Below are 24497 nucleotides of genomic sequence, written 5' to 3'. Positions count from 1 at the left end.
AGCAGACCCTTTATCGTGAGGAGGGGCAGCTGGGCCAAACCTGAATGATGCTACGACCCCATGCACTAGGTCAGAACACCTGGATCAGGGAGCTGGGCCCTGCCCTACATGACAGAAGCCATTGCTGCTGGGTGAGTGCAGAGTGGGCTCAGTGTCCAACACCCTTGTTCCCAGGGGCCTTCCTTCTGCGCCAGGTCGGGATTAGGGCTATGATGCTATGGTGGAGGGTGAAGAAAGCATGATAATATGTGAAATACACAGGCATGATAACATGTGAAATTAGGAAACCAACAGGTATAATTGAAGGTATAATTATCCATTGCCCCTTCTGGTTGCAAAACTTGACTCTGCCACTGAGCAAGAGATAAAAGTATTGAAATATAAGCTTCGATGGATAAAATTTTATTTTTTCCAGTCTGGAATGATTAATCGATCACATGGAGTATACAAGATAATTATCTTTACACCAAATGTGCCAACAAACCATATTTTATGCTTTGATTCAATACCTGTTCCATATTAAAGTGAAAGATATAATCAGCACTTACCCCATAAATTTCCAGTCTTTTCACTTCTAATTTTATAGTAAAGCTTTTAAAAATATTGTCTTGCATTTTCCAGTGTTTCATCATTTATCTATATTTTTATAGTCAGGTACAATATTGGACTGGTTTTAAATGATAGAATATGGTAGTGTAAAAATAGTACATTTCTGTAGTTTCCACTGGCTGGGTGCACTATGACACACACGCTTTATTTCCAGACTTCAAACCAGATGTGAAGTAAGCAATTAATTCATCTGGCATTTATTCTAGTTTAATCCTTAGTCTTTTTAGGTGATATTAAGTGACTTGTAGCGATATGTCTTTCAGCTAAAGGTCACAGTGTTAATTTCTAACCAGATCTTGTTGCTGGAAGTTAACATGGCAATCTAGTAATGTCTTTATTTCTAATTTATATCACACATCCATCTTCAATGATCACATGGCCAAAACAAAATATGTCTTCTATAATGCCACTTTGTTTGCTGCAGCCAAGAGTGATCCAAATGCAGAATGTGGTTTTTGTACAAGATCTTCGGGCTTGCCAAACTCAATTACCTGAAAGTCAGTAGGCAATAGATTGAACAAATGTCAAATAGGAAGCAAAAACACAAATGTTTTTGAGTTTCTCACTATATAAAACTTCTTTGGGTGAGGATACAACCATATATTATGGGCCTATTAAAAGAGTGGGTGAGGAAGGGTCTGTGGGTTATGTGCAGAAAGTCTAACTAAATTATCATGATGGTCCCTTCTGGCCTTAAAGTATATTCCATATAAAGTAATAATGGCAGTATAAATTTGCTACAGACCACCAGCACTAGAGAAGAGTGAGAGGAAAACATTTATGAACCCACTTATGATACTCTGAACCTCAGTGCCTCATACTCATGGGAAATTATGACTACCCAGAATTCTATAAGATAATAAACGGAGCCACAAATGCATCAGCAGAGACATTTCTAAATTACTTAAAAGACATCTTCTTAGCTGGTGAGGGATGGGGGCATGGTCAGAGAGCTGCTAAGCTCCAGTTGATTACTGGCTGATGTAATGATTTTGTAGAGACCATTTCCAGCTAGCATAACTCTGAGACTCTTCTAAGTGGCACTGGTTCTCTGATCAAGGGGTGCAAAGGTCACAAATTCAATCTTTCCTTCCCCATCAAGATCTGTGCCAACAAGGATCAGAGTCAAAGGCATCACTTTACGGAACAGTTAGATAAAAGTCTATGCAACTCTGCTGTGACTATATCCAGAATATTGCATTCAGTTCTAGGCACCTAATTGCCAAAATGCTATTAACAAATAGGGAGTTCAGAGAAGAGCAACAAAAATGTTTAGGCGGCTGGAGGGACTGAGGACTTGTCTACACAGGAGAGTTTTTCCAGTTCTACCAATATAGTTAAACTGATATAACTCTCCACGTGGACACACTCATTCCAGAATAAGAGTGGTGTTTTTCAGCTTAGTTTAAACCCCTTCATAAGCAATATAAGCTAAAGCAAAAAAAGCCCTCTTATACCAGAATAAGTATATCAGTTTAAATTCATGTCAGTTTATACCAATGTAACTTTCCTGAGTAGAAGAGCCCTGATTTATAAGAAAAAGGATCAAAGGCTCAATCCTGCAAGGTGCTGAGTTACTCTGGCTCTGATCCAGCAAAGAATTTAAGTATGTACAAATGGGACCACATGTTCTTAACGTTAAACTTAATTTATTTGTTGGATTGGGGCAGAATGTTCAGCACATTACAGAACTGATCCCCGAAAAAGTTAAATAAATATAGCCTGGCTGAGCAATAATGAAAGGAAATATGGGAGGACCATGGCAAAAGTCTAAATATTTGAAGGGTGTAAACACTAACGATGAAGAGAATGTGTTGGATGGTTTGGAGTCTGAAAGGGAACAATGGGAAGAAATTAAGAAGAAATTTAAGGAAAAGCTTCCATGAAATGAGGTCTATTAGGCAGTAGAAAAGTTTTTCCCAAAGTAGTAGTAGTAGTGAAAGCCCCATTGTTTCAGGCATTTTAAAGTAGACCAGACATAGCACTAGTAAATGTACAATAGGGAATAAATGTACAGTGGCAGAGTGATGGATTAGATGATCTAATAGGTCTTTTCCCTTTCTAACTTCTTTGATACTGTACCTTTCCATTGTCCATAACCAGAATATGGTCACACTCGAGAACAGTGTTTATGCGATGCGCAATGGTTAAGACTGTGCAGTCCTTGAATGCTTCTCTGATTGTGCACTGAATTAGTGCATCAGTTTCAGAATCAATTGAGGCTGTAGCTTCATCAAGAAGTATGATCTGTTGAGGGGAAAAAACTTTTAAACATACAATATGTATTTTTAAAAAAAATCTTTACACCTTACAATGCTTTTATACATGAATAAACAGGAACATATATTAAAAATGGCATTTATAAAGTTAGATATTTATTTTATAATGCTTATTTTTAAGAATCAGATTAGACCAAAAAAATGAAAATCTGATTATTAAATTCTCATCACTGGGGTTTGTTTGAGAATTTGCAAGGCGGGGAGATTTTGATTTGAGCCCTAATCCTGTAAATACTTATATGCATGCTTACAACTACTCCTGTTACAACTACTCATGTGAGGAAAATTAAGCACGTTTGTGTGCGTAGGATCGGGGTGCAAATCAAATATTCCCTACACTCCAGATTCTCAGAAGAAAGCCCAGTGGTGGTGTGAATTTTCTCTTTTTTTCCTGTTCTATTTGTATTGTTAAAATAAGCATTTTAAAGATTTTTCCCATACTGACTTCAGTGGGACTACTCATATGCATAAAGTTAAGCATGTGGTCTTTGTAGGATTAGGGCCTTGATTTGTAATATGTTTCTGCTACTTGCTGGTGGTATGTACAGCAAGGAGCAGGGGGAATGTGCTGATGTTCTGGATTTAGTAATGATTTAGGTATTATTTTTAACTAATGGCAAAGCCAATTACAGCTTGGGCTAGACATTCTTTTATGTCTTTTGAAATCTAAATGAATAAATATTCATTTTAATCATTGGATGCCACAGTTACAAACTGTAATTTCCACAAAGTGGGGAAATTTTAAGCATATTGGTCATCTAAGCAATAGCACCATCTTCCTCTTCAGTCATGTATGAAAATGAAAAACACCAAAAGTTAGTGATCTCATTCTTGTATTTCAGTATTATTTAGATAGTTCATCCTCTAACACAAATAAGACTATACCCAGAAACAAAAGTAAGTACAGGGCTGTGACAGAATATACCCTGTGTTCACACCATACACACTATTGTAATAATCTTTATACAAAGTATGCCTTGTAAGGTATCATTTGAAAACTCATAATTTGCTGTTCAGTATCGTCCTGCTTAAATGTGTCGCAAAATGGTATGTAGAATTGTAAAATTTCCCTGTATGGTGTTATTAACACGTTCCAAACCCCAGCCCTGCCCAAACAGAAGGCGGCAAACAGGTCTGTCCTAAACAAAGGAATGTATGCTTGCTGTAATTTGCATTTAAGCAGTAAACAGTCATCAAGCAAGAAGGGAAACAAAGAAAGCTCAAACAGATGTGGGCGGGGGGGAAACAGCAGAGAACATCGTTCCACATAGACTCTTTGTGTTCTAGTGCCCAGCTGGAAATATTTTTCAAGAGGGGGACTGAAACCGTAAAGGAGGGACAAACACCCCAAGGCATCCCTCTCTCTCTCCCTGCCCATCACATTCATTGCACCTGATGTGACAAAGGAAGCATTTGTTGGACTCTAGGGAAGGGGTCCTGACATACAGTTTGGTCAGTAAGACTGCTGAAAGTATGTGGTGAGAAACTTTGCTTGAATCTGATACAGTTTGTTAAGTTAGGTATTAGTAAATGTCTTTTCTTTATTCTTCTTGTAACCATTTCTGACTTATGCCTCATTTTTTGGACTCACTTAAAACAAGTTTATTAACTACAAAGAGAGAGATTTTATCTAATCTAATGTGTTCAAGTGGAAGTGTCTGGGTAACTCCATTTGGGATGACAAGTTGTGTGCATATTATTCTCTTAAAGGAGAATAATACTGCCCAGACCTCTTCTAGACAGTACAAAATATTTTAAGTACTGTCTAGAAGAGGTCTGGGCAGTACAGGACATACATTTCTGGGGGAAATCTGGGACAAGGGGAGTGTTGGTGGTCACCCTGAAGTACAGCCAAGGCTGGTAAGAGCCGGAGTGTAATCCAAGTGTGGCTGGCAGGCTGCAATTACATACAGACACACAGGGGGTGGTTTGCATGCTAGAAGGCTGTTTGTGAGTGGCCCAAGTGGGAGCTACTTGAGCAAGGCATTGTAAGGCCTCCCCAGGTTGCAGGGCAGGGGTGACACAGTCCCTCACTGGTCTGGATTGTACCCTGGTATGTCACAGGGGCCAGTTGTGTTTGTTTGTCAGGAGAGGTTTAGGTCCTAAATCCTTCTCTCATTGAAGCCATTGGCAAAACTCTCTGGGTGACTCCAAGTGGAGGAAGATTGGGTCCTAGAAGAGCAAATTATGGTCCATATTGTATGAAGTGTTGAGGAAAATTTAAACTTGAGTTACAGGACAGAAAAGATAGGACACTTGCAAAGAGAACTCTAGGAGGCAGAAAAGAGGCGGACTTATTAATGGAACACAGCAGAAGTTTTATATGTATCATCTAATATGTACCTGACTTTTTGGGGGGGGGGTTCTGACTTAACTTTAAGAGCTCATGTATATGGATGTAATTTCTTAAATGGCAAACATGATCCTGGTATGGGTGGGTCCTGTGATCCTTACTCACATTGAATAGTACCTTACTCCATGAATAGTCCCATTTTATTTCCGTGGGGCTAGATTAAGATGGAATCTAGCTCCTATCTAGGTGCTTAAATTGCACAGTGTGTGCCTTCAAAATTGCAAATGTAGGTTTAAAGAGGAGGTTGAAGCCCTTTGGAAATGGGGCCCACTACATGAAAACACAAAATCCATATTTGAGACCATCCTGATACAGTAGCAGGCTTGAAAGGGTTTGCCAGAGCTGGAAATTTATAATTTTAAAAATATTTTGAAAGTTTTACTGGGGGAGGTGAGGAGAGAAACAGTGGATCCTTGGAACTTTTTTTCTGATGGTTTAGGCGATTGTGGAGGAATGAGAAACCTATTATAAACTAACACCACATATCTTGTAGCATTAAAAATGAGTCCAGATATTTGTATAGAGCAGTGCCAAGTGACAATATATGCGTGGATTTATTAAAATGAAAGGTACTCAAGATCTTGAGGCTTATACATTAATAAGGATTTACTGATCCAACCCTCATTGATATTCATGGTCTTTCCACTGAGTAGAAACTGGATTGGGCCCTTGCTGAAAATTGGCAGGAAGCAAGTCCCCATTGTCATGTTTATGCTCAAATATGCAAGTTAAAGCCAAACAGAAGCCTTTATGGTTTTACAGACAGGTGTAGGGACTTGTTTGTTACTGCTTTATTGCCTTATAGATTATACAGTGTCAACACCTGAAGAGTAGCCTGATGTAACCAGGCTACAGGTTAGTTTCCTGAGAACACTGGGAAATCCAAACTCCCATTATGGATTAGTTCCTCTCAGGAACCAGTTTTCATGGTCTCTCTTGCAAGTTTTAAGCCTTCATTCCAAATAAGTTTGGAAGTACATATTTGAGCATTAAAAATATTTGTAGGGGTGTGCTCCTCTGGGAAGAGAGAATCCCTGCAGACATAGCCCTCTTTTGAAGTTTAAACATTTCATTTTCACTTGAAAAAGCATAGCTGAGCAATAGGCAAATCTCAAATATGCTTTGCCAAGCAAAAGACAAAAGGTTAGAGACTCAGCTGGTATAAATCAGCATAGCTTCATTGAGGTCAGTGGATTTTTATCAGCTGATGATCAGGCTTCATGATTGTATAGATTCAAAAGTGACCACAGGCTTCCTGTGCTCATAGTGTTATTAACTAGTAGGACAACAGAACTTTGTGACTTCAAATTGCCAAAAGCAGCAATTAAAGTGAGCAGGAGACGGTGTTAGTATGAGATGTATATATTGTTGGAAAATGAAGAATATGGGTGTTCAACATTAACTGCAGTAGATGTTTAGTATTTAATATGACAAGATATAGGTTAATTTATGGGGAATCTAAAAGGTGGAAAAGATTTGGATCAAATACAGCAAATAAGAAAGTTGAAAAATATATTTCAATTAAGTTGACTTTACTCATAAGCTAGTTATAAAACTGAGAACAAACATATGTTGGTTTCTTTGTAGGTTTCACCTTTTCCCCCTCTTTGTTAGATGGAAAAAAACTTATTGCAACTCTTATGTATTCAGGACCACTGCTGAAAGTATCAGAATCTCTCCCATTACTTACTTTTGAATTTCGAAGGAGAGCTCTTGCCATACAAAGCAGCTGTCTTTCCCCTAATGAAAAGTTTTCTCCATTTTCAACAACTTCTGCCTGTAATTTTCCTGGGAGTTTCAATATCTAGAATACAAAGAAAACGACACAGTGACTATACATATTTGGCAATAATATACTCCTCTACCCCGATATAATGCGACCCGATATAACATGAATTTGGATATAACGCAGCAAAGCAGTGCTCTGAGGGGCGGGGCTGCACGCTTCGGCAGATCAGCATGTCTGGCTCTGACACACTGCTCTGAGTGGCGTGTTAAGGGTGCAGGGCCAGGGCCGAGGGGTTGGATAAGGGGAAGAGGGACTTGGGGGCTGGGGACGGGCAAGGCCTCCCCCCCCCCAAAAGGGTCTGGGAGGCAGGAACTGTGGGGGGGGCACTTGTGGGGGCCCCGCAGGCCCAGAGTGGCCCAGGTGATTAGCGGGGGGTTGGGAGCAGCCCGCTCCGCTTCCCTTGCCCCGCCCCAGCCATGTCACTGGGGGCGGGGGTTTGGGGGAAGGGATTCACCCCCACACACACTCACCGGTGGTGTGCTTTCCCCAATCTCCCCGCACTCACTGGTGGCGGGAAGCGGAGCACTGTGTCTGGGAGCTGGCGGAGTGGAGCAGGCTGGGGCTCCGCTTCCTGCTGCTGCTGGTGAGTGCCTGTCAGGGGTGTGGATAGGGGTCGGAGCAGTCAAGGGACAGGGAGCGGGGGGGTGGGTAGGGGGTGGGGTGGGGTCCTGGGGGTGATTAGGGATGGGGGGGTCTCTGGAGGGGGTCATCAGGGGACAAGGAGCAGGGGGGGCTAAAGCAAGTTCGATATAACATCGTTTCACCTATAACACGGTAAGAATTTTTGACTCCCGAGGACCGCGTTATATTAGGGTAGAGATGTATATTGATTGTGCATGGTCATACATTTATCAGGATGTTATATTTTCTATGATTGTTAAAAAGAGTGTTGTACATTTCAAATAAACATTCTGCCATTATAACCTCAAAAAGGGAAGCAATGCGGTAAGTAGACATTATTCACAACTGATGAGATTATATATTAATGCCTCACTATTATTAATGCCATAACAATCTAACATGATAAATTATATGTAGTACCAAACAGTAAATGACTTTCCATTTATTATCTTTATCAGAAAATGAATTATGATCAAACCCCCAAAAACGTACAGTCTCTTTCATAAATGTTCTTTCCAGAGCTTTCCAGATCCGATCATCTGTATAGTTACCAAAAGGATCTAGGTTGTACCTGACAGGCAAAAATTAAAATTATTTTTTTTAAATAAAACACAATATAGTACAACAATACTTTGTAAATTACTATTACAAGTCACTTTAAACATGAAATATTTTGGCTGAACGGCCAAAGAACTTATCTCTGTACTTTAATTTTTATAATGCATGTTTTCAATAATTTTCATGCATTGTTTTCCTGTATTCTGAGCTCTTAGCTGGTTTGAGGGAAAAATCAGTTTGTCCTATTGATAGTGATACTTCTGGATTCATGATTATTCCATAGAACATGTTGATATTATAATAAAAATATAGTAGCTATATTCAGGGTTTCAGTGATACTGCTAATATGATCTAATGCCTTCTCTTCTCACCCAAGTGAGGCTTTTATTAAGGAATTAAAGGAATGTTGGTGAACAAGCTTAGGCAGCATATTCCAACACCAAAGAGAAGCATGAAAGATTGCACGGAAGATATTGTAAAAGAAGATGAAGGCGTTATGAAGGCTGAGTGGAGACAAGGGTGCAAGGGTAGAGTAGACCTGGTTGAAGATGTAGGCAAGCACGGTCTGACAAAGGGCTATGAAGGCAAGTACAAGAAGGTGAGCGTGAAGAACAGCACAATGGGAAGCCAGGAAAATAATGCAAAGAAGGGGATTGAAGTGACAGACAGAGAGATGACTTTGACAGCAACATTTTGGATAAATTGGATAGGGACAAGGGAGAGTGGTGGCATCAAGTTTAATGAGTAATGGAGGTAGTGGAGAGGGTCTAGAATGAAGAATAATGAGCTCAGCTTTGCCCACATTAAGTTTGAGATGATGGTGAGCCATTCAAGCTGACGTATCTGAGACATAATGAATTCTGCTCCTATGAAGATGAGAGATTTTTAGAGGTTAGTTCCCTCCCATTCACAAACCATTTTCAATATTGATAAACTGAGAAATTTCAGATGTTCTGTGTATATTTTATGAAACTCTATTATCAAAAATTTGATTCTGTGAGAATTTCTGGACTTGAACACCGGTGACCTGGGTTCAATTCCCAGGGCTGTCACAGACTTCTTGTGAACCTTGGCAAGTCACTTAGGATATGTCTACACAGCAGCTGAGAGGTGCAGTTACCTCCATGGTAGACACACATGCACTAGTTCTGCTTGAGATGGCACCTAAGAATACAGTGTGGTCCCAGCAGCTTGGACTAGCTGCCAGAGTACAGTCTCCCCCAACCTCCTGGGTAAGGACGTGCGTGGTTAGGCTGAGTCATCACCCATGCTGCTGTGGCTTTACTGCTGTTTTTAGATGCTAGCTAGAGCAGAGCTACTGCCTCTATATCTACTTGTGCTGGGAATCGCACTCTCAACTGCTGTGTAGACATACCCTTAGCCTACCTGCATCCCAGTTCCTCATCTGTAAAAAGGGAATAATAATACTTAATTTATCCCACCTTTGTCTGTTTATACTGTAAGCTTTTCTTACTATGTGCATGTATAGCATAAGGGGTTTGGATCTCAAGGCTTCTCAGTGCTACTGTAATGAAAATTAATAATAATTACTAATAATCAGTTGTAACACAAACCAAAATGCCTCACTTTATGATTTAATGAGATTTCACTTCACAACAAACGTTAATTTACAATTGTAGGAACAACTACCTTACTGTACCTACAAACAGAACAGGATCTTGAGGAATAACAGAAAGCTTTGTTCTTAGATTTTCCAAACTAATAGTACAGATATCAACATCATCAATTAGGATAGTACCAGCAGTTGGTTCTACTAGTCGAAAGAGTGCAACTCCTAATGATGATTTTCCTGTAGGGGATAAAAAAAAATATTATTCAGATAAACTTTGACTTTTATAAACAATGATGTAAAGTGCATTTTAGTCTCCCTGGAAAGTTCCAGGTTTGATATATGTGTGATCTGAACTCTGTTTTACTCACAGATAAGTTATAGTACAGTTCTCAGCCATGCAAGTTGCAAAAATGTAGTTGTCTGTACCGCTTCAATGTGTCTCAACACTTATACAAAGTGATCACTTTGAAGGTGAGAGGTAAGTTCATTCTCCATTCTTATTCATTTTTGGGCTCTCTGCTGAATGTGTTAACAAGTTTGCCAACAATGTTAATTATAAATGAAGGATACTTACTTGTAACCAGAGTTCTTCCAGAAGACCCTGTATATACCCATTTATGGGTAGTGTGCCACCTGGTGATGCCTAATGATAGAACCTTCTCCAAATAGTGTCCCTAGCGTACACATGTGCCGCCATCTCAGCATCGTCAAATGTTTTAAGGGTAATCTATACGAGGTGGTGGTGTGCCCCCTTCCACCTTGGTTCCTTCCACCACTAACCCGGAGAACCAAGGTAAGATCTGAGAAAGAGGGGAAGGTTACTTACTTGTACCCAAGTTGTGGTATGAATATGCAGAGTTGTCTTGAAGAGTTGTCTTCAATTACAAGTAGCCAACCTTCACTTCTTCTTTGAGTGACTTTGCATATTCATACTTATGAGTAATTTGGCACGCAGTGCAGAAATTTCAGGAAGAGGGAACAGAGGCCTAATCAAATAATGATTGAAGCATGGCTCTACTAAGTCTGGTATCTGCTCTTGAAGCAAAATCCAAAGCATAATTTTTGCTAAAAGTACAATAGACTGACCTCGAAGTAGCAGCTTAGTAGATTTCTCCAATAGGAACATGTTTAAGGCATGTTAAGAGATGTTACCATTGCTCTAGTAGAATGATACTTCCCAATAGCAGGCACAGGAACTGCCACTAATGTATAACATTCAGTTATATATTGTTTAACTGTTCCGGATATAGTCTGAATAGATACACTATTACCCGTATGATTCTTAGCGTAAGAGACAAATAACCTAGATGACTTTCTAAAACTCTTTGTTCTATTTAAATAATGTGCCGGAATCCTTCTAGCATCTAAGGTATGTAACTCCAATTCCCTTTCATTAGCATGTGTTTTAAGGGGGAAAAATTAATAGTTTGATGGGTAATTCAGATGCTATTTTTGTAGAAACTTAGGGTCAGTTCTAAGAACCACCTTGTCCGTATGAAAAATAGTAAATGATGCAACTGCCATCAGAGCAGACTTTTTGATGCCCTAGATCTGTCAGTAGGGAGATTGTGGAGTTGATATGAAGTAGCAGGCCCTCACATGAAGAAGACTTCAGCAGCCAGTTGTCCAAATATAGGTAAACAAACATACCCTGCTTTCTTTAATGCACTGCTACTACAGAGAGCCACTTTGTAAAGACTCTTGGTGCTGTAGAAAGGCCAAACAGCAGGACCTTGTACTGGAAATGTTGCTGGGCCATAACAAAACAAAGGCTCAGCTGGATTGAAACATTAAAAACCAGAACTTCCAAATGTACTTGTTCAGTTTTCTGAGATCTAAAATTGAAGAGAATCCCACATCTTTTCTTGTACCAGGAAGTATCTTGAATAAAACCCAGACACCAAAGATGTTTGGGTATCTCTTTGACAACACCTAATAGAAGCAGTTTTTGAACCTGTGATAGAAGAATAGCCTCATGAGACAGTTCTCTGTAAAGGGAAGAGTAGGGAGAATTGAAAGAGGGTAGTTTTTTTTATTTATATGGCATACCTCTTCTCAGTGATTTCTAGAACTCACTTGTCTGATGTAATAAGCCTCCAGTTGTTGATGAAAATGGCTAGCCTGTCTCCAAATAAAGGAAGGGAGGGATTGTCACTTATTGGTTCCTGACTCTCGCTCCTCACATCAAATCTCAGGCCTGGTGTTCAAGGAAGATAAAGAGGAGGGAGCAGATTGTTTTGTCTCTGGTGTGTATCTAAAATACTTCTTGTGCTTGTTCTGAGATGAAAACAAAGCTTACTGATGCGGACATCTGTGATTTGAGGAAAAATAAGCAAATAACTGAGGTAAAATTGTCTCTGATAATGGAAACAAGGAGTGTATGGTTTCTTTCTGAACCAGGGATAGTGACCCAGTGAACAAGCAGTGGATTTGCTATCTGTTAATTTTTCCAAAAATTCATCAGTCTTATTGCCTCTCAAAAGGAAGAGGGGTATTTAATTTGGTATCCACAGCCAATGAAGAGGCACAAAGCCAAAAAGGTCTCCTTAAGGTGCCAGTGCTCTAGTGGAAAAGTGAGAAGCATCAGCTGAAGCCCTGAGAGCATGCTTCACATTTTGTCCCTTCATCAATATAACATTTGCCAGCCTTCTCTTATTGTCTGGCAATGCCTGAACAAACACAGATGCCATGACCACCTGGTAATTAGACATTCTAATACCAAGAGAAGAGGGGGGGAAAAACTTTCTTCCCCTCTCTGTAAAGAGTCTAATGGGCCTAATTGGACATAAACTTATTACTAGCAGAGCCACCACAGTAAATTAGGCAGAGGGTGAGTGTGACAGTAAGAAAACCCCAAGTCCTGGGGTATCTCATACAATTATCTGCTTTTTCAGAAATACATTGACTGGAAGCAGGGGTTGCCCAAACAGTCCTAGTCGGCTGCAAGAGAGCATCCACTATCGGCAACCACATCCTATTCCAGAAGGCAGTCTCAAGAATGTCCAATACTGGGTGGAAGGTTTTCTCCATAGCCACAGAAGGTAAGTTCAATGTGGATGCCATGTGGTCCACGAGGTCATGCAACTGCAAAGCATCCTCAGAAGAGACAATGCAGAAGCAATGCTCATCAGGTGACAAGTGACATCAAAGTCTGTATCCATCTGCTCTTGTTCTAAAAGAGGAGCTATCTCTGTCTTCCTCTTTAGAAAACGTGTCAGGCACAACTATCAGAGCTGAAGATAGATCTAGTGGAACCAGATCCAAGGGTTGCTCAGCTACTGGATCCTTTTCTGCTGAAACATCACCTCTCCATCCATAAAGAGGATGACTCAAAACGTTCTGTGGTGGAACCCAACCAGGATTGCCAGTACCTCCAGTAGCTGGGATGTGGAAAGATGCCCATAGGAGGCAGAACAACATTGGAGTGGGGAATCAGGTCTCTTAATTCTTCATCTGCCTCCTCCACCTGATGATCTAACCTCAGATCTGCCATGGACCTCACAGAAGACAGCAACAGAACTGGAGGGTGAAGAGCAATAGAAGGTGAGAAAGTTCTGCTTTGGGACCCTGTTGAAGTCCTCGGAGGAAAAGGCACAAATGGATCCAGAGAAAGACTAACAATCTCCTCTGCTCTTCTCCTTTTTCAGATGAAGAGGAAGCAGAACACTGAACCGAACAAGTCATCTGCCTCTCACTTAGACACGAGGAATGCTCAGATGCAGGATTGTTCACTTCAGCCACCACAGTGAGACCTCTTTGGATTAAAGGATGATTCCAGAACAGCAGCGAGGAAATAGCTGGTCTCACAGACCTACAGAGTACCAGATCCAGCAAAATACTCAGTTCCACACCTCTGGTCTTTGAAGTTGAAAGTGGAACCAACTTGGGCTTCAGAGATGGAACTGCAGAGGCCATGTCAGAATCAGATGGATCCATCAGCTAGAGCCCTGAAATTGACCAGAAAGCCAGTTCCCCACCTGGGCTTCTGCCAGGTCTTCACTCCAAGCTTTCTGCCACCCAGACTCCTGGCTTCAGCTGCTCCCTGGGTCTCAGCTCCCTGCAAGGAGCACAGCAGCCGCCTGGACTCCAGGCAGGATCTTCCTGCTGGAGGCGAGAAGCCCCAGGGGGCAGCTGGGCTCCCAGTGGGGAGTGGTGGGGAACTGAGCGCCCTGGCCTTCAGCCCTCCACAGTGCACCTCTTTAGTCGGTGGAAGTGCTCATCGTAAGGATGTGCAACACTGACCAAAGGAGGGTAGTGTGGACATCAGACACCATTGTAAGTTGACTTAACGTAGGTTGACTTAAGATTGAAGTGTAGACATGCCCTTAATGGCAGAACTGAGTCCTTTTAATGTAATGTCACAATTTACAGATGAACTGACTATAGAAAACTGTGAACTATCAAAAATATGTAATTAATTAGCATGGAGGGCCAGAGAGAAATCGGGGGGGGGGGGGGGGAATGGTATATCTCACCAGAGCCTGTTCTTCCAACAATACCAATTGTTTCTCCACCGTGAATGCTCATATTTAAGCCATTGAGAACCATAGGACTGTTGTTTCTATATTTCATCTGGTAATCTTTAAATGTGATGTCCCCTCGATCCGGCCAGCCGTTGGGAGAGTTCACTATATCTGCACACTGGGAGGCTTCAGGAACACACTTCTACGAGAAAGGGAGAAAAAGGAGAACATTTAATTGATCCACAAAGTCAACAGTTAAAGATTTCAGCAATATTTATACATACAGTGGTCTTAAATGCTCCATTTAGATGTATTTCTTACCAAGATATATTCTTGTATCTGTTCAACAGAAGTAAATTTAGCTTCTGTCTCAGTCCCTGTCCTTACACATACTTGAAGAAGTCCACTCAACTATTAAAAAGAAAAAAAACTTTAATGAAACTATTCATATGCATAAAGTTGAGCATGTGTCATAAATCTTTGCAAGAAAAGGGCCTAAAACAATAACAAACTCATTAATATTTATATCAGCTTATGGAACTCTTCTGACCATTGTCCAGAGCTTCACAGGAAATTTCTTTCTGTCTAATAAATTATGCATATGAGAGTGGTCATTTAGGGTGTGACTTTCAAAGGCACAAAGGAAAGTTAGCCACCCAACTCCCATTGATTTTCAGTTTGATTTGAGTGCCTAATTGTCCTTTGTGGCTTTGAAAATTAATCCCTTACAGTCTGATCTTCAAAAGATAGGTGCACAAATGTGTATCTAATATGTTTGTTTATTCAGCCAATACTCCATGCGGGGGTCTTGCTGTGGTGTAGTCCTTCCATGCCCACTCCAATGCAAGGCTATTAGGTACAATCTAGCCCAGAGCTGTACCAATTCTCCATTCCTTTTGAGAAATGTAAAATCTTCACACACGCAACTGTATGCCGGGAGTTTCTCCCTCTCTTATTGGCCTTGTATGTAACAGGCATTTGAAAAAGTGTGTACGAACCACATAACAGCATACAGCCTTTGGAATTTAGCTCAGTGCATTGTGGGAAGTCACCTTTTATTCACTTCTATCTACAGTAGCTCTAGTGGTGAATGAAGAGTGCATAATTAATGTAAAAGAGTGTTTTGGAGAATGAAATTGCACACAAGCTAATCATCAGCACAGCTCAATAATAGATCCTGAGGTGATTTCAAAGCTATTACAACTGCCTACGGAGTTTGCCAAGCTGAAGCAACTGGAAAAATATCTTTCACAGTTTGACATGAGGGTCCTGTGTTTTTCTGGCCTTTCTGCTCACTGTTAGGAGATATTTGGTAGTCAGCTCAATGTGTTATAAATATATTTGTATTTTCCATGACATCTGAACTACCTCACATTTAGGAATAAATAATATTTTTTTAAAATCTATATTTTTCATATTTTTTAACATTTAAAATATTTTGGCAACACATCATTAATCCAGCAGTAAAATATGGGCATATGTATTCAGTCATTGCACACTAACTTTTAATAGAAGTATGAGCTTTAAATGTTACGAGCAAAAGTAGTCGTCGAAGGTGACGACAGTTTAAGGTAAAAATGCAGAAACTACTTGTTGCTTCTGAGAGGTTCATTATGACTGGAAATATTTATATTACTTTATTGAAAGTAGAAAGGTTATGAAAGTAAAAACAACACTACCCTAAGTGTCTAAGAATGGGGATGGTTTATTGTGATTATTAAAGAAGAAAATAAAATTTATTTTCATTTGCCATTTTAAAAAAATAAACAACTCCCATTCCTTTTTGTGCTTTGCAATAAGTTAGTTATCATTTTCTGTGGTAAATTCTATATAAAACTAAGGGATATTTAACATTCATATACTAAACACAAATGGTTTGGAATTATCTACTGTGACAAAGTTCCTCCTCTACCTTGGTGAGTCCTGCGCTTATTGGTGGATTTTGCTTGCCTCAGAGATTCACAGTAGCCCTCAGTTTGGCCACTTTCGTGACTCAAATCTGCTGTTCATTCAGATAACCTCGTCACTGGCCAGCATGGGGAAAAAGAGTAAGAACAATCTCCGCAGTTTCTGCTGATCCACCATGTGGGTCGGGGAACAGCTCAGAGACCTTCCCCTCTGGTGGAACCTCTTGTGTTGGGTCTGGAGTTGGGAGGTTTGGGGGGAACCTGGGCCCGCCCTCTACCCCAGATTCCAGCCCGGGACCCTGTGGACTGCAGCTGTCTAGAGTGCCTTTTGGAACAGCTGCGCAACAGCTACAATTCCCTGGGCTACTTCCCCATGACCTCCTCCCAACACCTTCTTTGTCCTCACCACAGGACTTTCTTCCTGATGTCTGTCAATGCTTGTACTCCTCAGTCCTCCAGCAGCACATCCTCTCACTCCCAGCTCCTTACATGCACACCTCACTAACTGGAGTGACAGCCTTTTTAAACCAGGTGTCCTGATTAGCCTTAATTAATTCTAGCAGCTTCCCAATTGGCTACAGATATCCTAATTAGTCTGCCTCCCTTAATTAGTTCTAGAAAGTTCCTGAGTGTTCTGGAATAGTTATCTTACCCAGGGTAATGGGACCTGCTTAACGTGGGGCTAATATATCTGTCTTCTATGACTCTCCTATAGCCATCCAGCCTGACTCTGTCACACTACTTATATACTGTGCAGTAGTACGTGAAGGCCCTAGTCAGAATCAGATACACACTCTGGTAGGTGCTGTAACAATGCATAGGAAGACACAGTCCCTGCCTTGAAATATTAGCAATCTAACTTAAAATAAGACATTACAAATGAGTTATTAAATAATCGAAGGTAAGGTGCAATGAAATGAGGCTGAGGTAAAGCAGTTATATAAAGTAGCTACATTTCTGTAGAATGTGTACAACTTGAATCTCAGCTCTTTCCAAAATGTGAACTATTTTTTTCTCCCTGTGTTCTCAATTCTGCCATTCTTTTTCATGCTGGGTAATATCTTGATCCATTGATTTCAATATCCAATGTGCTATTTGCAGAGTAAAGTATTGCCCAGTGTGAGTAAGGGTTGTAAAACCTGGCTTCAAGTGAATGTAATACTCACATTGCATTTTAGGATAAAGAATGGGTAGAATAGGAAATGTATATGCACTAACATAATTAACAGAGGTTAACCCAAGACACCAAACATTTATTTTTACCTGGATAATATAGGACAAAGCCAAGCCTTTTGCTGCAGTACTAATAAAAGGAGGGCTCAAAGCAACAAATAATGCAACAATGAAGGTTACCAAGGTCATGAGAATATCCGTTCTAACCGCAAACCAGCGTAGTGCATAATTAAACAACAGAAAATGGCTGCAGTTTTCATCATTTAGCATTTTAAACCTGAAATGAAAATAGATGAACGTTTTTGATAGTCTAAAAGAGGTTTTAACATGTAAACACAAGTTCCATTCCTCCTAGTGAGTTGTTGATGTAGGTATTTTTATGATAGCCTTCATGCATGTTTTATTCTACTTACTTAAAATATTATGCAAACAGTTGCATAAAACAGGAGATAGCACAGCTTAGTATGAATTTGTCAGGAATTGATTTATATTGCAACATTTTTCTAAAGGGAAGCTTCCATAAATCCCATACTAAGAAGCAGAAATGATCATCTGTATCTGGACAAGACCCACAAATACTGTTAGGACCAGACTGTGTACAGATTTAGGAGCTCTGGGAGTCTAAAGGGGCCTTAAAGTGTGTGTAAGTGTAATTTATGCAATGTAAAGATCCATCAGTATAAATGAGAATCAGACCTTTAATGCAGATGAGAAGTGTCATGGTTAACCTCAAAGTCCACATGACTTGATGTAAAACACAACAGTGCTACATTGCGTTAAAATTGCATTAGTTAACCTGTGTTCTAATAAGATACATTTAGACACATAGGGAAAGTGGGAGCTTCCCTTTGGAATTTCAGTGGCTATGAGTAGGGGCCTACCAATTCACAGCCATGAAAAATGCATCACGGATCATGAAATCTGATCTCCCTCGGGGAAATCTGGTCTTTTGTGTGTTTTTACCGTATGCTGTACAGATTTCAAGGGGGAGACTAGTGTTTCTCAAATTGAGGGTCCTGACTCAAAAGGGAGTTTCAGGGGGGCCACAGGGTTATTTTAGGGGGTTGTGATATTTCCACCCTTACTTCCGCACTTACAACAGCAGTACCGCAACCCTCCCTGCAATAACCTTGTGACCTCCCCACAACTCCTTTTTGGGTCAGGGACCCTCCAATTACAACACTGTGAAATTTCAGATTTAAATAGCAGAAATCATGACATTTACAATTTTAAAAATCCTTTGACTGTGAAATTGACCAAAATGAACCATGAATTTGGTAGGGCCCTAGCTATGGGATCTGAACCTTTAAGCAAACTAAGCAGGGTTCATAGTCAGTTCTGGAGAATAGATCTGACATGGTCCAATTCATGAGACATCACAAATCAAACCCTAAAGGTCTGTATGTGTGGGTCTAGATCACTTTGACAACCCACCAGTGAGAACTCATTGCCCTTTGGCTTTTAATTCAGATCCTAGAAATTGCTTAAAACTCAGAAAGTAAAAATATTGCACAATGCTCAAAAATGAACACAGAGATAGGACATATAGTGCTGTTTGTGAGACTTCTGACAGTCCATGGTACAAACTAGGAGCTTTTCAAAAATGAAAAGCTGCAGGATTATTGCTGTTCTGCATTGTAGTAACAGAATAGTTTCATCAGTGTCACTTAGAGTGACCAGATAGAAAGTGTGAAAAATCAGGTCAGGAGTAAAAGGTGCATATATAAGAAAAAGCCCCGAATATCGGGACTGTCCCTACAAAATTGGGGCATGTGGTCATCCTAATGTCACTGCATATACAACGCCACAGTATCCACAATCAAGTAAAGAATAACAATGCAGTGTTATCTTTCCATATCAGAATGACAAACAAAACAAATAGGATATAATTGTAATGTATGCAGCTTACTGTTTGAAATAGTCTTCTTTTTTATTATAAGCATGAATTACACTGAGGCCTTGCACAGAAGAAGTAATGTGTGAAAACCATGGAGATCTGCTAATGTTTTCCACTCTTTTTAGTTCTCTGATGGTTCTCTGAAAAATTCTGCAACAAAATGAAAGCAAAATGATATTGTACGTATTTATATGTCAGTATGCCAATGGTATACATCACTATCTCGTGGCTAAAGCCAGTAGTGTGAACTGGAATCTCAAATGGCCTACACTGGGGGAAAAGAGAGCAGCACCGCCCTGTAGGGAGGAATTGCATTTCACAGCCTTACCTGGATCTCCTAAGTATGCAGAAGGAGTGCACATACTATACTATGCTCCATTCTGTGCCCAGTCATCTTAGCTTAGCTGGTCAGTGCCATGGCTGTACTTTCTCCTTCTCACCTCCTTTGGAGTACCTTGTGTCCTCTGAAGGCTAAGAGGGAGCAGTCCCTAAACCCAGGGACAGCAGCTGGGTCTGGCCCTGGCACTGAAGTACAAATGGAGGAAAGCTCCTTGTGTAAACTTAAAGCGAGTAGAAATTGTGGGTGCCTCCTGCCTCCATTTTTGAGTGCCCAATTTCAGATACTTTAAAAGGACTGGATAATCAAAAGGGACTGGGTGCCCAATTTGAGATACCTTAAAGGGACTGGATGCTTAGTACTTTATGAAAATCGGGTCCTTTCTATGTGTCTCAAATTGGCACTCAAAGTCACTAATCACTTTTTAAAGTCTTGGCTACATGTATCCTGTCTGCTCCCCAGTAAGAGACCAGGCATTATCTAGCCCTTCATATATATCATAATGTATTATAAGTACTGAAGTGTGACAGTAGATTTTGAAAACTAAAAGAGTAATATCATCCCCTCTACTTCCAGGTACAGAGGGGATGAGAGGCACATAAGAAAAATACATGCAACATGTGGCCAGAAAACATGTATGGGGAGAGAAGCCTAAGCAGCAGCATCCCACTGAACATCCATCCTCCATATGAACAACAGGACTGTAGCTTGGTGCTTCCACTGTGAGGCTGTGGCTTTAAGCTGCAGTCAGGTCTCCATAGCTTCTCCACTGCTGGAGATTACATAGCATGGGCTGAATCAACGCATTCCAGGATACCTTGGCTATGACTTCCCCTGCCAGCCTGGCAGGGCCCAGATAATCTTCATCCAAGAATATTAAAGGAACTGGCACCCGAAATTGCAAGCCCATTAGCAAAAAATTTTAATAAATCTGTAAACTCAGGGGTTGTACTGTATGACTGGAGAATTGCTAACATACTTCCTATTTTTAAGAAAAGAAAAAAAAAGTGATCCGGGTAACTACAGGCCTGTTAGTTTGATATCTGTAGCATGCAAGGTCTTGGAAAAAATTTTGAAGGAGAAAGTAGTTAAGGACATTGAGGTCAATAGTAATTGCGACAAAATACAACATGGTTTTACAAAAGGTAGATCGTGTCAAACGAACCTGATCTTCTTTGAGAACGTAACAGATTTTTTTAGACAAAGGAAATGCTGTGAATCTAATTTACCTCGATTTCAGTAAGGCATTTGATACGGTTCCACATGGGGAATTATTAGCTAAATTGGAAAAGATGGGGATCAATATGAAAATTGAAAGGTGGATAAGGAACTGGTTAAAGGCACTGTTCCCTCTAAGCTGAGCGTGTGTGCGTGCGCACACAGATCCTAAACCCCGCGCACACGGCGAAAAACCATGTGCACAAAAATTTGCACAGAAGAAATTTTTTGCACACCTGGCCTGTCAAAAATTAGTGGGAACATTGGTTAAAGGGGAGACTACAGTGTCAGGCTGGAAGGAGGTTACTAGTGGAGTTCCCCAGGGATCGGTTTTGGGACCAATCTTATTACTGACCTTGGCACAAAAAGCGGGAATGTGCTAATAAAGTTTGCGGATGACACAAAGCTGGGAGGTGTTGCCAATACTGAGAAGGACCGGAATATCATACAGGAAGATCTGGATGACCTTGAAAACTGGAGTAATAGTAATAGGATGAAATTTAATTGTGAAAAGTGCAAGGTCATGCATTTAGGGATTAATAACCAGAATTTTTGTTATAAACTGGGGACGCATCACTTGGAAGTAACAGAGGAGGAGAAGGACCTCGGAGTATTGGTTGATCACAGGATGACTATGAGCCGCCAATGTGATATAGCTGTGAAAAAAGCTAATGCGGTCTTGGGATGCATCAGGCAAGGTATTTCCAGTAGAGATAAGGAGGTGTTAGTACCATTATACAAGGCACTGGTGAGACCTCATCTGTAATATTGTGTGCAGTTCTGGTCTCCCATGTTTAAGAAAGATGAATTCAAACTGGAACTGGTACAGAGAAGGGCTACTAGGATGATCCGAAGAATTGAAAACCTGTCTTATGAAAGGAGACTCAAAGAGCTGGGCTTGTTTAGCCTAACCAAAAGAAGGCTGAGAGGAGATATGATTGCTCTCTATAAATATATCAGAGGGATAAATACCACAGAGAGAGAAGAATTATTTAAGCTCAGTACCAATGTGGACACGAGAACAAATGGATATAAACTGGCCATCAGGAAGTTTAGACTTGAAATTAGATGAAGGTTTCTAACCATCAGAGGAATGAAGTTCTGGAAGAGCCTTCCAAAGGAAGCAGTGGGGGCAAAAGACATATCTGGCTTCAAGACTAAGCTTGATAAGTTTATGGAAGGGATGATATGATGCGATAGCCTAATTCTGGCAATTAATTGATCTTCAACTATTAGCGGTAGATATGCCCAATGGCCTGTGATGGGACATTAGATGGGATGGGATCTGAGTTACTACAGAGAATTCTTTCCTGGGTGTCTGGCTGAGTCTTGCCTACATGCTCAGGGTTTAGCTGATCACCATATTTGGGGTCGGGAAGGAATATTCCTCCAGGGCAGATTGGCAGAAGCCCTGGGGGTTTTTCGCCTTCCTCTGCAGCGTGGGGCACGGGTCAATTTTTGGAGGATTCTCTGTACCTCATAGTCTTTAAACCATGATTTGAGGACTTCAATAGCTCAGACATAGATTAGGGGGTTGTTACAGGAGTGGATGGGTGAGATTCTGTGGCCTGCGTTGTTCAGGAGATCAGACTAGACAATCATAATGGTCCCTTCTGACCTTAAAGTCTATGATTCTATGATTGTAGACCTGTAGGTTAAGGGAAGGTTATGAATGACTTGTGCCTCTGAAATGTCATTTTGGGCAGACTAGGGCCCTAGACTATATTGGCAGAAGACAGTGCAAGCAAAAGACTGAATTTAGCCCTTAGTATAGAAGGCAGTAAACATTTGATAGATTCCCAGTTTCCACTGGCTGTGTCTGCTCTATGAGATACTGGTTCTGGTAGTTCTCACCTTCCAGTAAACCTTTACAAAAAATGTATAGTATTTTGCAACTTAAGCTCAACAATAGGAGATGTAAATAAGAATGACAATTGCTATTGGCTAGACCGCAAAGGTAGTAAAAATTCTTAAAATAGTTCTTAAAGAAAAAGCACATCAACTTACTGAAAAAGAATAACAAAAATAGTAGCTAGGACAACAACTGCAATTAGGAGGAATGGAAACACAATGGCTATTATGATTAGAATAGAGATCACCATAAAAAACTGCTGCAAAAAATTTTCTGCATGAAATGGAAGTCTCACATCCAATTCATCCACATCCTTAGAAAAACGGTTCATTAGCCTGCCAGTGGGAGTTGTATCAAAGAAACTCATTGGACTCAGTAAGATCTGTGGATAAAGGGAAACAGCAGAATCAAATGACAGTCTTTGTTTTTTACAGTATTCAGAGTTTTTTTGATAAAATAGATACTAGTATAATCTTGGCTAAAATGTAAATAAGAGGAACAGCAAACAAATGTATTATAGCTTTTACAACATCAGATAGTATTTGTGAAGCAGCCTTTGAAAATAGAATAAATATTTCTTAAAGGCTTATCTCCTGTTGTTATGATCATAAAATAAATGCACATGAGAATCAGAATGTTGAGGATTTACAGTACACTTAAAAAGGAATCATTACAGTAAGCTATACTGTAACAGGCCCTGATTCATCAATGTGTCTAAACAGGAGTCTGACTCAAAGCAGGTGTTTGCAGTGTTGTGGTAGCCATGTTGGTCCCTGTAGATTAGAGAGAGAAGGTGGGTGAGGTAATATATTTTACTGGACTAACTAGTGTTGGTGAGAGAGATAAGCTTCCAAGCCACACAGAGCTCTTTTTCAGGTCAGAAGTGCTCTGTGTAAGCTCGAAAGCTTGTCTCTCTCTCAAACAGAAGATGGTCCCATAAAAATATTATATCACTCACCTTGCCTCTCAAAGCAGGTGAGTAGTTCCATTGAATTTGATAGGACTACTCATATGCTTAGAGTTGGGCACTTACATACTTTGCTGAATCAAGGCCTCACAAAATATAGGAGCATAGGACAGGTCACACCACATTAGATTAATGAGGTAAAATTTTCAAAAGCACCTGAGTGGCTTGGAGTCAATAAGCTTTACAAAAGCACCAAAATAGGTTAGGTGCCTAGATCACAGGCTCTGACTTTCTGATTTCCCTGGGAGTGCCAGACCCCTGCTCTGCCCCTACTCCACCGCTTCTACCAAGACGCCATCCCCCGTGCTTCCTCTTCCTGCCCCTCCTCCTCTCCCAGCTCTTCCCACCCCATTCCTCCACTAAGCGTACCCTGCCCTCACTCCACCTCTTCCTGCCCCCACTCTTCCCCCCTCAGCACCTCCTGCCCGCTGCTGAACAGTTGATCAGCAGCAGGCAGGAGGCACTGGGGGGGGGGGAGAGGGAGGAGCTGATTGGCAGGGCCTGCCAGTAGGTGCTGAGCCCCACTATTTTTTTTCTGTGTGCGCTCCAGCCCTGGAGCACCCACAAAGTTGGTGCCTATAGCCTAGGTGCTTAAGCACCTTTCTAAAGCCCACTAGGCAACTCTCTGCATCTTTAGGCACCTAAATACCTTTGTAAAGCTGGCCCTAACTGACTACATCACTTCTGAAAATTGGATTCAGGTGCTTCTGAAAATTTTACTCTTCAGCCCTTAGACGTCAGTGCCTGGAATGATTTTCAGTTGGATTTGAACTCCTGTCTTTTAGGCACTTTTGAACATTTTACCCATTGCCTTTTTTGTCCAGTAAAATGCCTTCAGCAGAGACCAATACCTGATGCTTCAGAGGAAGGTGAAAATCTGTATGGTGTTCCTATCCAATTG

General features: G+C 40.7%; 1 protein-coding gene and 1 long non-coding RNA gene across 9 annotated transcripts in view; one reads left to right on the top strand and one right to left on the bottom strand.

Annotated features, from left to right (window-relative positions):
- Positions 1-381: 381 nt before the first annotated feature.
- Positions 382-24497, bottom strand: part of LOC125620853 (ATP-binding cassette sub-family C member 12) — a 117547-nt gene continuing 93431 nt past the window's right edge. For all 3 annotated transcript variants that reach the window (XM_048817047.2, XM_075118371.1, XM_048817048.2), the window contains 10 exons: positions 22785-23011; positions 19235-19372; positions 17416-17602; positions 14567-14656; positions 14258-14447; positions 9860-10019; positions 8144-8222; positions 6932-7045; positions 2692-2856; positions 382-1100 (listed from right to left, as the gene is read on the bottom strand). In XM_048817047.2, coding sequence (XP_048673004.2) covers positions 1008-1100; positions 2692-2856; positions 6932-7045; positions 8144-8222; positions 9860-10019; positions 14258-14447; positions 14567-14656; positions 17416-17602; positions 19235-19372; positions 22785-23011 — 1443 coding nt within the window. In that variant the 3' untranslated portion in view covers positions 382-1007. The remainder of the gene's footprint in view (positions 1101-2691; positions 2857-6931; positions 7046-8143; positions 8223-9859; positions 10020-14257; positions 14448-14566; positions 14657-17415; positions 17603-19234; positions 19373-22784; positions 23012-24497) is intronic.
- On the top strand, positions 7351-15647 carry LOC125620857 (uncharacterized). 6 transcript variants are annotated; one of them, XR_012664564.1, is made up of 5 exons: positions 7351-7613; positions 8586-9100; positions 10153-12823; positions 12989-13325; positions 13430-15647. It is a non-coding gene; the product is annotated as an uncharacterized LOC125620857 (long non-coding RNA). The 6 variants fall into 6 exon arrangements; XR_012664566.1 differs by lacking the exon at positions 7351-7613 and having other exon boundaries at positions 7758-9100; positions 10153-10260; positions 11978-12823; XR_012664567.1 differs by lacking the exon at positions 7351-7613 and having other exon boundaries at positions 7758-9100; positions 10153-12127; positions 12677-12823.

Source organism: Caretta caretta, chromosome 12, assembly GCF_965140235.1.
Source record: "Caretta caretta isolate rCarCar2 chromosome 12, rCarCar1.hap1, whole genome shotgun sequence".
NCBI classification, from domain to species: domain Eukaryota; kingdom Metazoa; phylum Chordata; order Testudines; family Cheloniidae; genus Caretta; species Caretta caretta.
This window is presented reverse-complemented; position numbering and strand designations above follow the sequence as displayed.